Raw genomic sequence first — 14,027 nt, 5'->3', positions numbered from 1 at the left:
GACGATGGGCGAATATGTCCCTTCTCCAGGGACTCCTTCACATAACTGCGCATAGCGGTGTGTTCAGGTACGGACAAATTAAATAAACGACCCTTAGGGAATTTACTACCAGGAATCAAATCGATAGCACAATCACAATTCCTATGCGGAGGTAGGGCATCAGACTTGGACTCTTCAAATACATCCTGAAAGTCAGACAAGAACTCTGGGATGTCAGAAGGAATGGATGACGAAATAGACAAAAATGGAACATCACCATGTACTCCCTGACAACCCCAGCTGGTTACCGACATAGAGTTCCAATCCAATACTGGATTATGGGTTTGTAGCCATGGCAACCCCAACACGACCACATCATGCAAATTATGCAGTACCAGAAAGCGAATAACTTCCTGATGTGCAGGAGCCATGCACATGGTCAGCTGGGCCCAGTACTGAGGCTTATTCTTGGCCAAAGGTGTAGCATCAATTCCTCTCAACGGAATAGGACACCGCAAAGGCTCCAAGAAAAATCCACAACGTTTAGCATAATCCAAATCCATCAGATTCAGGGCAGCGCCTGAATCCAGAAACGCCATGACAGAATACGATGACAAAGAGCACATTAAGGTAATGGACAAAAGGAATTTGGACTGTACAGTACCAATAACGGCAGAGCTATCGAACCGCCTAGTGCGTTTAGGACAATTAGAAATAGCATGAGTAGAATCACCACAATAGAAACACAGTCTGTTCAGACGTCTGTGTTCTTGCCGTTCTACTTTAGTCATAGTCCTGTCGCACTGCATAGGCTCAGGTTTACTCTCAGACAATACCGCCAGATGGTGCACAGATTTACGCTCGCGCAAGCGACGACCGATCTGAATGGCCAAGGACATAGACTCATTCAAACCAGCAGGCATAGGAAATCCCACCATTACATCCTTAAGAGCTTCAGAGAGACCCTTTCTGAACAAAGCCGCTAGTGCAGATTCATTCCACAGAGTGAGTACTGACCACTTCCTAAATTTCTGACAATATACTTCTACATCATCCTGACCCTGGCATAAAGCCAGCAGATTTTTCTCAGCCTGATCCACTGAATTAGGCTCATCGTAAAGCAATCCCAGCGCCTGGAAAAATGCATCAACATTACTCAATGCAGAATCTCCTGGTGCAAGAGAAAACGCCCAATCCTGTGGGTCGCCGCGCAAAAAAGAAATAATAATCAAAACCTGTTGAATAGGATTACCAGAAGAATGAGGTTTCAAGGCCAAAAATAGCTTACAATTATTTCTGAAGCTCAGGAACTTAGTTCTGTCACCAAAAAACAAATCAGGAATCGGAATTCTTGGTTCTAGCATCGATTTCTGATCAATAGTATCTTGAATCTTTTGTACATTTACAACGAGATTATCCATTGAGGAGCACAGAGCCTGAATATCCATGTCCACAGCTGTGTCCTGAAGCACTCTAATGTCTAGGGGAAAAAAAAGACTGAAGACAGAGCTAAGAAAAAAAAATGATGTCAGGATTTCTTTTTTCCCTCTATTGGGAATCATTGGTGTGGCTCCTTGTACTGTTATGGCTGGCAATCAGGCAACACAGCGTGCAGTAATCAGCGCACATACAGAGATCTGGCAATAACCAAAAACAATAGGACGAGCTCTGAGACGTGGAATCTCTGTAGACTGCAGTACCTGATCTATCCTCACACAACTATAAGCAGCAGTGGATTGCGCCTATCACTACCTATGCAACTCGGCACTGCCTGAGGAGCTGACTAGCCTGAAGATAGAAATACAAGCCTGACTTACCTCAGAGAAATACCCCAAAGGAATAGGCAGCCCCCCACATATAATGACTGTTAGCAAGATGAAAAGACAAACGTAGGAATGAAATAGATTCAGCAAAGTGAGGCCCGATATTCTAGACAGAGCGAGGATAGCAAAGAGAACTATACAGTCTACAAAAAACCCTAAAACGAAAACCACGCAAAGGGGCAAAAAGACCCACCGTGCCGAACTAACAGCACGGCGGTGCACCCCTTTGCTTCTCAGAGCTTCCAGCAAAAGTTAATAGCAAGCTGGACAGAAAAAACAGAAAACAAACTAGAAGCACTTATCTAGCAGAGCAGCAGGCCCAAGGAAAGATGCAGTAGCTCAGATCCAACACTGGAACATTGACAAGGAGCAAGGAAGACAGACTCAGGTGGAGCTAAATAGCAAGGCAGCCAACGAGCTCACCAAAACACCTGAGGGAGGAAGCCCAGAGACTGCAATACCACTTGTGACCACAGAAGTGAACTCAGCCACAGAATTCACAACATGACACCATGGGAACGGCACCAACACAGGAGGTGAGTAAAGGCTTTATTATTATCTTATCGGCACCAAACAATTTTATCAAGAAGGGGCTGTCCGATTAGTGGACAATCCATTTAATTTAAAAAATTCCTTCTTATGAAGAAAGTTCCTACTAGCAATCACAGAATAGAGTGAGCACTGAAAAGCTTGCTCGGTGACCTATAATTATAGGGTTTGGCTTTAAAAAGCATCCGTCATGGGGCACAGCTTAATTTATGGATGATTTCCTGTTGAGCCATCTTGTCCTCCAGTTCCTTTTCACAGCATATGCAAATCATCCCCAGCTTTCATCATTCTTATAGATGGTCATCTAAGCTTCAATGCTTGCTGACCTGTATGCAGGGGTGAATTATCAGCACTTTGGGTTTAGTTCACACTTGACCTGGCTCTTTTTCCCCTCAAGCTTTTCTCTATTTGATGCGCAGAACATATATCCACGTGGCTTTCTGTGAAAATGTAAATCGCAATCGCCAGTATGAACAGACCTGTACAAAGACGATCCAGGCTCTTAGTTCTTTGTATGAAGGATAAAGCTAGGCTTTCTCTAAACTATGACAACAGCCAAATAATCTAATTAATGCCTCTCCCATACAAGTTCTAGTCCCTGTTTTTGTTTTTAATTTTGTAGTTTAATTATCAGCCTGTGCAACATTACCAATTGCTGCCGGTGCCCGTCTGGTCCTTTCTTCCTCCTGCTACACCTCTGACTTCATGGTTGGCACCAAAATATATCCAGATCAGAGGTTGGAACTCTCACACCATGCTAATACATACAATTATTTCCTCATGAAAAATTTCTCTTAATGTTGACATTGGGAAATGTCTTTTGGGCTAGTCCCCACCTGTTCATAATGGAAGTAGATAATCCACAATAGGATTTAATCGATGAACTCCTGACTTTCTTTGGCTGCTTGGTCTACAGTAGGCATTGTGAGCCTGTATCCGTTCCAGTGGAGCTGTGTGCACCAATGTAATTTCGTATATCTGTGTTGCGATCTCCCTTTTAGTCAAAGTTGAGATTCTTCACTTTTAATTTTTTCTCTTCTGACAAGGCAGTACTTTTTAAACTTAATATTTCATCAAGTATAATGCTATTAGAGACTTATTTTCACTTAGTTCACTCATCAGGCAGTGAGATGGCAATAAAAGGGAATGGCTCCTTTGAGACATTAATGCTTTGGAATAAATGATGTGCTAGAACAGAAATTTAATTAATTTACAGAGTATATTGATAGTCCCCTGTTACTGTGCTGTATATTTTTAATCTTCTTTAACATCTGTAGTAAAGTGTTTCAAAACCCCTGCAGTTGAGCAGCTAATAGATAATTAAGTAATAAGGGAAGAGGTTTCCAGAGGGAAAGAGAATCTTTTAACGAGTGCTGTCATAATAGGAATAAAGTACTGTTCACATGATTTATCGAGAAGAAAATATCTAATTCTATTATGTTTTAAACTAGAAGCTGTATCTCTGCAATATTTGGAGAATGTACTCTTATAGGGTTTTATGAGCAAGAAAATAATCTATACACACTGAATATTTTATACTTCCTTTTAGCAATGCTTTGTCTTTTTTTATGGAAAATAAAACTCAAAGGGAGCTTAAGTTACATGTATATATTGTATACACTTCTGCATGAATATATCACAAGCCAGTATTGAAAGCCTCCATTTTATCTATTGGGCTTGCTTTAAAGGGAACTTGTCAGCAGGATTGTGCACAGTAACCTAGTATCAGGTTGGCGCCATTATACTGATTACAATGATATCTGGGTGATGAAATCCGTCTTGTGGTTGTTGTTTAATCTTTATTTTCAGTTTTGAGTTAATGATATGCTCGTGCTTCGGGGCGGCCTGTGGGGGTCTTCACGTTGTGCTCTGATTAGGTATTCATAATGCAGACTGCTGACAGGTCACTGATCCCTCGCTGACCTGCCCCTTAGTTTGCATAATGAATACCAGAACATACTGAAGGATAAAACCCTTCCGTAGGCAGGTGACAGCCTTGGTACCATCACTGCAGCATAATCTCATTTTTAGTGTCCTAGTAATCACTGTTCTTGATTTTATTGACCAAGTACAAAAAAAAAAAAACAGTTTGAAAATGGCGCCTGCGCAGTAGCAGCTATCGGTGTGTGTATAGAGATCCGATGGCGCCATCTTGCTGGAGAAGTAAAAAAAAAATTATCCTCCAATATGGCACTGTCCATGCCTGCACAGTATCAGCTCTCGGAGATGGCCTGTCAGCAGTCTGCACTATGAATACCTAATCAGGGCACCACATGAAAATAAAGATTAAGCAATAACCACAAAACGGATTTCATCAACCAAAGTATCATTTTAATCAGAACAACGGCGCCGGCCTGACACTGTGTGTAGGTTACTGTGCACAATCCTGCTCACAAGTTCCTTTTAATCTGATGGTATTATTATCTGAGTGTTCTGTTACCTTTTACTAATGTGCAATGTACAAATAAGTAGAAGAAAGCAACAGATCTGGCCATAATATTAGAACGTCCAACTCTTAGACTTTGCTGATGCTACTTAGGACTACCTCTAATGCCACCAAGAACTACCTCCGCGGATACTTTACCTTAATTTAGAAGGGTGTAATGTATAAGACCTAGTGCAGACATTCTAATGATGCCATTGCCTCTAGCAGACAATTGGATCTATATATATTCCAAGATTGTTGGAAGACCATTCCCGGTGACTACCTCTTGAAGCTCATCAAGAGAAGGCCAAGAGTGTGCAAAGCAGTCATCAAAGCAAAAGGTGGCTACTTTGAAGAACCTAGAATATAAGACATAATTTCAGTTGTTTTACACTCTTTTGTTAAGTATATAATTCCACATGTGTTAATTCATAGTTTCGATGCCTTCAGTGTGAATGTACAACTTTCATAGTCATGAAAATACAGAAAAATCGTTAAATGAGGTGTGTCCAAACTTTTGGCCTGTACTATATGTATGTGTATATGTATGTGTGTGTATATATATATATATATATATATATATATATATATATATACTCATACGCAGTTGTGCTCAAAAGTTTACATAACCTGGCCCAATTTTTTGCTTTCTTGGCCTTTTTTTCAGAGAATATGAATGATAATACCAAAACTTTTTCTCCACTCATGGTGCGTGATTGGGTGAAGCCATTTATTGTCAAACTACTATGTTTTCTCCTTTTTAATCATAATGACAACCCAAAACATCCAAATTACCCTGATCAAAAGTTCACATACCCCATTTCTTAATACCGTGTATTGCCCCCTCTAACATCAATGACAGCTTGAAGTCTTTTGTGGTAGTTGTGGATGAGGTTCTTTATTTTCTCACATGGTAAAGCTGCCCACTCTTCTTGGTAAAAAGCCTCCAGTTCCTGTAAATTCTAGCATGAATTGCGCACTTGAGATCTTCCCAGAGTGGCTCAATGATATTGAGGTCAGGAGACTGAGATGGCCTCTCCAGAACCTTCACTTTGTTCTGCTGTAGGCAATGACAGGTCGATTTGGCCTTGTGTTTGGATCGTTCTCATGTTGGAACGTATGTCCCATGCGCAGCTTCCGGGCTGATGAATGCAAATTTTCCTCCAGTATTTGCTGATCACATGCTGCATTCATCTTTCCTTTAACTTTGACCAAGTTTCCTGTGCCTTTGTATCTCGCACATCCCCAAAACATCAGCGATCCACCTCCATGATTTACAGTAAGAATGGTGTTCCTTTCATCATAGGCCTTGTTGACCTCTCTCCAAATGTAACGTTTATAGTAGTGGACAAAAAGTTACATTTTGGTCTCATCACTCCAAATTACCTTGTTCCACAAGTTTTGAGGCTTGTCTCTATGCTGTTATGCGTATTGTAGTTGAGATACTTTGTGGCATTTGCGCAGTAATGGCTTTCTTCGACCATGAAGCTCAATTTTCTTTAAGTACTTCCTTATTGTGCATCTTGAAACAGCCACACCGATAGTTTTCAGAGAGTCCTGTATTTCAGCTGATGTTATTTGTGGGTTTTTCTTTGCATCGCAAACAATTTTCCTGGTAGTTGTGGATGACATTTCTGTTGGTCTACCTGACCGTGGTTTTGTTTTTTACAGAGCCCCTGATTTTCCATTTGTTAGTCAAAGTTTGAACTCTGCTGACTGGCATTATCAATTCCTTGGATATCTTTTTGTTTCCCTTCCTGTTTTATACAGTTCAACTACTTTTTCCCCTAGATCCGTTGACAATTCTTTTGCTTTCCCCATTACTCACAATTCAGAAACATCAGTGGCTGGATGAAAGATGCAAGAGCCTGTGTGGATCCCAGAAATTCACTCAGCTTTTATGCACACACACTGATTACAAGAACAGGCCACAGGTAAGGACGTTACCTTTGGTAGCCATTGTAACCCATTTGTGTCAACTTCTGTGCATGTTATCAGGCCAAAATCACCAGGGTATGTGAACTTTTGATCAGGGTCATTTGGATGTTGTGGGTTATCATTATGAATTAAAAAGAGAAAACATAGTCGCTTTACAACAAATGGCTTCACCCAACCACTAGCCATAAGTGGAGAAAAAGTTTTGATGTTATCATTCATATTTCTGAAAAAATGCCAAGAAAGCAAAAATTCTGGCGGGGTATGTAAACCTTTGATAACAACTGTACGTATACATATATATACTGGCTTGGCTGAGCATACTTGTTTATTTCATTAAGGTGTGGTCTGAAACTTCTGACGTAGATTCGTCACCTTCCAGAATACGGCATCAGGCATGAAATCTTACATGCCCAATCCTTCTTTCTCTCATATATAGTGTTAGGGGTATGTTGGCGTAACCCGATACATATTAGATCATCTCTCAGCTGTGGTTTGTCACCACGTTTCCTCTCATTTCTATACTGAGATTAATATATAGAGGTCCATTGCTTATGTTTCATTTTGTCTTTTTTTGCCTATTTTATCATTTTTTGTTAAAGATTTATTAGCTTAATAGGTGGAAAATGCAAATCTTTCAAGATCCTCTTTGTTTTATATGCTGTGTAAGGGTATGTTCACTTGTCGTGCTTTTTCCACTGGTGAAAAGCGCATATTTTATTGTCCCAGCAAAGTGCCTGAGATTTCTGAAATGTCATCATGTTGCTTATTTTTTCCTTGACAATTTGAAGCAGTTTCATATGTTAAGCATGTCAATTCTTTCAGCATTTTTGCTTTATTTTTCAACCATTCAAGGGAATGTGAAAAAATGCATAAAAAATGCAGGGAAAAACAGGCATTTAGTTTTGCATAGATTTTACTGCCAGGAGAACCAAATACTTAACGTGTGCGCATACCTAACAATGTGTATTGTAAGTGCTCATCTAGTTTGCCAGTAACAGGTGTTACTTTTGTTACAAGCAGAAAAAAATGGAATATTGGTAGTAATGTAATGGTAGTAATGAGATCTGTACAGTCTGGTTTGCTTTCCTCATAAGCATGCTTCTAATCTAGGTGCTCTTCTCATTTAATATTTTGTGGCCTAGTTTTGGAAGCTATTTTTTTGTATGTCAGTGCAGAATTCTGCTTATATTCATTGACTTTTGCCTCAAGCCTGAAGATTTGTTGGTAATATATTTATTAATTTATTACATAAAAATGTCTAATTGTTGTTCCTTTTTTCTTGCTAGCAAAAGCAGATGAAGTATTACGAGCAAAGGAGAGGAGTGAAGAGGAAGCCAGAAAGCGTAAAGAAGAAGGCAAGTGTTGTTATGGGTCCCTTTCTAGGTTCAGCCACTCTTATATTGCATATTATGCCCTTTTCCCATGAGTACAAATTCTAGTAGGTACGTGAATGTAATTTTAAGTTTGGCAGTTATGTTGGAAGAAGAATGTTAGTGTCTGTGCATGGATACATAGGTATTGCAAAGACTGCTCCCTTTAAAGGGAGCCTATCATGTCCTCAAACACTATTAACTATTAATATGCAGGTATGGGGTTAATCTCCAGGGTAATGGTGTCTTAAAGCTGCCTGGCCACAGTACTGACAGCCAAGGGAGCTGGGAGGAAATAAACTTAATTCCTCTCTGCAGCCTCCAGTTTTCAGACATAGAGGCGCTGTCACGACTCTTTTGTTGGCTATCTTGGGGCCATTGTGTCCTTCTGTGTCCCTAGAACTAGGGTGTACTTTCGGTACTGTTGCTCCCTAGATTACTTCTAATGGTGAAGACGCTGGGACCATGTAACTTGCTGAGCTCCTGAATTCACTCTTAATTTGTTCCGTCCTCCACCCAGGGAAGTGGGTAGTAGTAGTGTGTGAAAATACACAAACCAGACTAACAAAGAAATACGTGCAGGGATAAAGGAAAAAACTTATCATACAAATATGCACTCACAAACAACAAAGTGGAACCCCGGAGAGTGAAGGATAGCTAAAAATAAATAATAATCTATATTTATATAGCGCCACCATATTCCACAGCGCTTTACAGTTTAACAGTTTCAAACACAACAGTCATAAGTAACAACATTAACAATACAATAATTAAAGCAAAATAAGACGACCCTGCTCGTGAGAGCTTACAATCTACAATGAGGTAGGGGAGATACAAAATACAGGTGTGTATTTACAATGATGTATTTACAATGATGGTCCAGCCATCTTCAGGGAGTGGGGGATAGATGGAAGTAGTGAATGGGCTACACACAAACATAAAATGACTGATTAGGTAACATGATAGGCCGCTCTGAACAAATGGGTTTTGAGGGAGCGCCTAAAACTATGCAAATTGTGGATGGTCCTAATATCTTGGGGTAGAGCATTCCAGAGGATTGGCGCAGCACGGGAGAAGTCTTGGAGTCAGGAGTAGGAGGTACGGATTAGTGCAGATGTTAGACAAAAGTCATTTACAGAGCGCAGTGGTCGGTTAGGCCGATAGACAGAAATGAGGGAGGAGATGTAAGGGGGTGCAGCACTGTGGAGAGCTTTGTGGGTGAGAACAAGTACTTTGAATTGGATCCTATAATGAATGAGCAGCCAGTGTAACGAATGACGAAGAGTGGACTCATCTGAATACCGATCAGCTAGATGGACAAACCTGGCTGATGCATTAAGGATAGACTGGAGAGGGGAAAGTAGAGTAAGGGAGAGGCCAATTAATAGAGCATTGCAGTAGTCCAGGCGGGAGTGGATCAGGGCGACAGTGAGGGTTTTTGTTGTTTCTATGGTGAGAAAAGGGCGGATTCTAGAGACGCTCTTTAGGTGTAAGCGGCAAGAGTGGGCAAGAGATTGTATATGGGATGTGAAGGAGAGATCAGAGTCAAACATAACACCCAGACAGTGCGCCTGCTGCCGGGGTGTTATTATGGTGCCACCCACGGAGAGGGAAATGTCAGATTTAGGGAGGTTGGTAGATGGCGGGAACAGAAGTTCATAAATAGGAGAAGATGAGGAAGTGCACACAACAGAATAACCAAGCAACAGTCTTTAGTTAAATACTCCAAATGCCTCCTCAAGCAACCAAATTTCTCCAGCTCCAGAGCCAGGCAGTATGAAACTAACACTTGCATCCCTAATAGCCAGAGGAGTATACTGTATATAGAAGAAGGGAGTGGCCAACACTGAGTTGCTTATATAGTTAATGCAGGAAAGCCTATAGGAGCTCTCAACTCAACAGATTAACCTCTGCACTGCTTGCAGAAACTTGCACCGTTTATTACGATGGTGAGGTGCCTCTAATCAGTGCAGGAGTGTGGGAAATAAGACGCTGCGGTCTTATGGGTCCTCTCTGTCACGGTAAACCTGTGACTGGCGTGACCAGTGCTGACTCGCAGCTTATGCTACAGTATATTAGTGTTGAGCTGGCTGTCAGTCAGTGTCAGGACCGATTACAGCCACCACTCCCTGTGTACTAAGCAGTGACTGAAGCCACTTCAGCTGTTCCTGTAATACCTAAAGTCAGTGGCTGCAGGAAGTAATAAAGCTCATTTCCTAGTGGCAGACAAGCCTTCAGTGCAGCGGCTGCATGGCTTCAGAATGCTATTAGCCTGCAAGTTAACCGCTTTTCTTCATGTTAATAGCGTTTGGTGACATGACAGGTTCCCTTTAACCCCTTTCTGACATCCGACGTACTATCCCATCGAGGTGACCTGAGCCCGTATGACCATCGACGGGATAGTACGTCATACGCGATCAGCTGCGCTCACTGGGGAGCGCGGCCGGGTATCAGCTGATTATCACAGCTGACACCCGGCACTTTATCCCGGAACACTGCGATCAAACAAGATCGCAGCATTCCGGTGGCATAGAGAAGCATCGCACAGGGTGGGGGCTCCTTGCGCGCTTCCATCAGACCCTGAGAACAATGCGATGTGATTGCATTGTTTCAAGGGTCTCCTCCCTGCAGCCACCGGATCCAAAATTACCACGGGGCCCTTCCGGGTCCTTCAAGGAGGTGGCTTGTCAGTGTTTGCTGAGAGCAGGGACCTGAGAAGCCTCCTTCACTGCCTGTCAGATCGCTGATATGACACAGTGCTGTGCAAAGTGTCAGATCAGCGATCTGACACTATATAGTGATGTCCCACCTTGGGACAAAGTAAAAAAAAAAAAGTGTAAAAATATGTTTTTTTAAATTCCTAAATAAGTAAAAAAAAAATATATTTTTCCAAAAAATACATTTCTTTATGTAAATAAATAAAAAAAGATAAAAGTACACATATTTAGTATCGCCGTGTCCGTAAGGACCCGACCTATAAAACTGTCCCACTAGTTAACCCCTTTAGTGAACCCCTTAAAAAAAGGAAAAAAAAACAATGCTTTATTATCATACCACCGAACAAAAAGTGGAATAACATACGATCAAAAAGACATATATAAATAAACATGGTACCATAGAAAACCTCATCTTGTCCTGCAAAAAACAAACTGCCATACACCGTCATCAGTGAAAAAATTTAAAAAATAGCTCGCACAATAAAGCGATGTAAATATAATTTTTTTTTTATATTAAATTGTTTTTATTGTATAAAAGCGCCAGAACGCAAAAAAATGATATAAATGAGGTATTGCTGTAATCGTACTGACCCGAAGAATAAAACTGCTTTATCAATTTTACCAAACGCAGAAAGGTATAAACGCCCCCCAAAAAGAGAAATTCATGAATTGCTGGTTTTTGTTCATTCTGCCTCACAAAAATCATAATAAAAAGCGATCATTATATGCCCGAAAATGGTACCAATAAAAACATCAACTCGTCCCGCAAAAAATAAGACCTCACATGACTCTGTGGGCCAAAATATGTAAAAATTATAGCTCTCAAAATGTGGTGATGCAAAAACTTTTTTTTGCAATGAAAAGTGTCTTTTAGCGTGTGACAGCTGCCAAACATAAAAGCCCGCTATAAATAGTAAATCAAACCCCCCTTGATCACCCCCTTAGTTAGGGAAAAATAATAAAATAAAAAAATGAGTTTATTTCCATTTTCCCGTTAGGGTTGGGGCTAAAGTTAGGGTTGGGATTAGGGTTAGGGGTGTGTTGGGATTAGGGTTTCAGTTAGAATTATGAGGTTTCCACTGTTTAGGCACATCAGAGCTTTCCTAACGCGGCATGGCTTCTGATCTCAATTCCAGCCAATTCTGCGTTGAAAAAGTCAAACGGTGCTCCTTCCGAGCTCTGCCATGTTCCCAAACAGTGGCTTACCCCCACATATACTGGTATCATCGTACTCAGGACAAATTGCAAATTAACTCTTGGGGTCCAGTTTCTCCTGTTACCCTTGGGAAAATAAAAAAAAAAAACAATTGGACCTGAAGTAATTTTTTTGTGAAATAAAAGTGAAATGTTAATTTTTTGTTTTTTTTTAAACATTCCAAAAATTCTTGTGACGCACCAGAAGGGGTAATAAACTTCTTGAATGTGGTTTTGTGCCATTGAGGGGTACAGTTTTTAGAATGGTGTCACTTTGGGCTATTTTCTATCATATAGACCCCTCAAAGTGACTTCAAATGTGATGTGGTCCCTAAAAAAAAAATGGTGTTGTAAAAATGAGAAATCGCCGGTCAACTTTTAACCCTTATAACTCCCTAACAAAAAAAAAAAATACTGGTTCCAAAATTGTGCTGATGTAAAGTAGACATGTGGAAAATGTTACTTATTAAGTATTTTGTGTGACATATCTGTGTGATTTGAGCGCATGAAAATTCAAAGTTGGAAAACTGCGAATTTTTCAAAATTTTCGCCAGATTTCCATTTTTTTCACAAATAAACGCAAGTCATATCAAAGAAATGTTACCACTATCATGAAGCACAATATGTCACGAGAAAAGTGTCAGAATCACAAGGATCCATGAAAGCTTTCCAGAGTTACCTCATAAAAGGACAGTGGTTAGAATTGTAAAAATTGGCCCGGTCATTAACGAGCAAACCACCCTTAGGGGTAAAGGGGATAAATAGCGCAGTACAGTACTTACTAAGAAAGTTAGAACATACTTGAGCACATGTAAGTTTTTCATTTAATCTCAATGAAGATGATCCCTAAAGTGAATCACAGCCAACCTGAATCATACACTAGTTGTGTTTTTGGAGGCATGTGTGTCTTACCCTGAAACTCTGTGGTGTTTCAGGTAAAGCAAAATTTGAAAAGCCATCCTGAGACTAAGTGCCTTCGATATGTAGTCCAAGACTGGTCCTCGGTAACTTCTTCCTGCCTTGCTTCTTATGACAGAGCAGACTCTTGTTCTGACCTGCTTAGGAATCGTCATCCAAAATGCACAGTCCCCTGCCGATTCTACAAAGTGTGGTTAATATGAAACTCCATAGCATTTCAGAGTAAAATATACACTCGTGCAATAGTGCCATGGTTTGGGCAGCATGAATCAGCTGGCCATATTCCCCCTAATCAAAATACTTCTTCCACCTTCCTGCTTTATGTTTTTCTGCTTTGCAAAGTCTGTAATCATTGAATTATTGTAAAAAAAAAACCCTCTTCACTTAAAACTCTTACACAAAATACAGTTCCATCTGTTTAAAGACAAAGGCACATTAAAAGGATTTTCCCATATTGAACATTTATGGACTATCAATAAGAAATATATGTGTGATAACTGGATGTTGCCCAACATTCCTGCCTGCTGCCACGTCCAGGCGAGAATAAATGGAGAGGTGGCCACTAGTGATGAACGAGTATACTCGTTGCTCTGGTTTTCCAGAGCACGCTCGGGTGATCTCCGAGTATTTTTTAGTGTTCGGAGATTTAGTTTTCATCGCCGCAGCTGAATGATTTACAGCTGATAGACAGCTTGAATACATGTGGGGATTCCCTAGCAACCAGACAACCCCCACATGTACTCAGCCTGGCTAACAGCCATAAATCATTCAGCTGCGGCGATGAAAACTACTAAATCTCCGAGCACTTACAAACACTCAGAGACCACCCGTGCGTGCTCTGAAAAACTTGAGCAACAAGTATACTCGCTCATCACTAGTAGCCACAAATTTTCACTTCTATACATCTATGCAAATAACAGCAGCACCTGACCAAGTGTCTTAGAACTCCCACCCCCATTCTTGAGATAGGACATAAATGTCTATGGAAGGAGTGTAAACTAGTCTAAAATTTGTCTTATGCTTGAATTCTGTTTGGCGATGAGTGAACGTGCTGGGTTATCTGAGATGCTTGGGTGCTACCCGAGTGACTTCAGTGTGCTTGAATAATATGCCC

General features: G+C 40.7%; 1 protein-coding gene across 2 annotated transcripts in view; it reads left to right on the top strand.

Annotated features, from left to right (window-relative positions):
* RSRC1 (arginine and serine rich coiled-coil 1) overlaps positions 1 to 14,027 on the top strand; it is a 452,089-nt gene that overhangs the window by 344,246 nt on the left and 93,816 nt on the right. For both annotated transcript variants that reach the window (XM_069727439.1, XM_069727438.1), the window contains exon 7: positions 8,001 to 8,069. In XM_069727439.1, the coding sequence (XP_069583540.1) occupies positions 8,001 to 8,069 (69 nt within the window). The remainder of the gene's footprint in view (positions 1 to 8,000; positions 8,070 to 14,027) is intronic.

This window comes from Ranitomeya imitator, chromosome 5, assembly GCF_032444005.1.
Source record: "Ranitomeya imitator isolate aRanImi1 chromosome 5, aRanImi1.pri, whole genome shotgun sequence".
Taxonomy (NCBI): domain Eukaryota; kingdom Metazoa; phylum Chordata; class Amphibia; order Anura; family Dendrobatidae; genus Ranitomeya; species Ranitomeya imitator.
The sequence above is the reverse complement of the archived record's forward strand: the minus strand, read 5'-3'. Positions and strand labels throughout refer to the sequence as shown.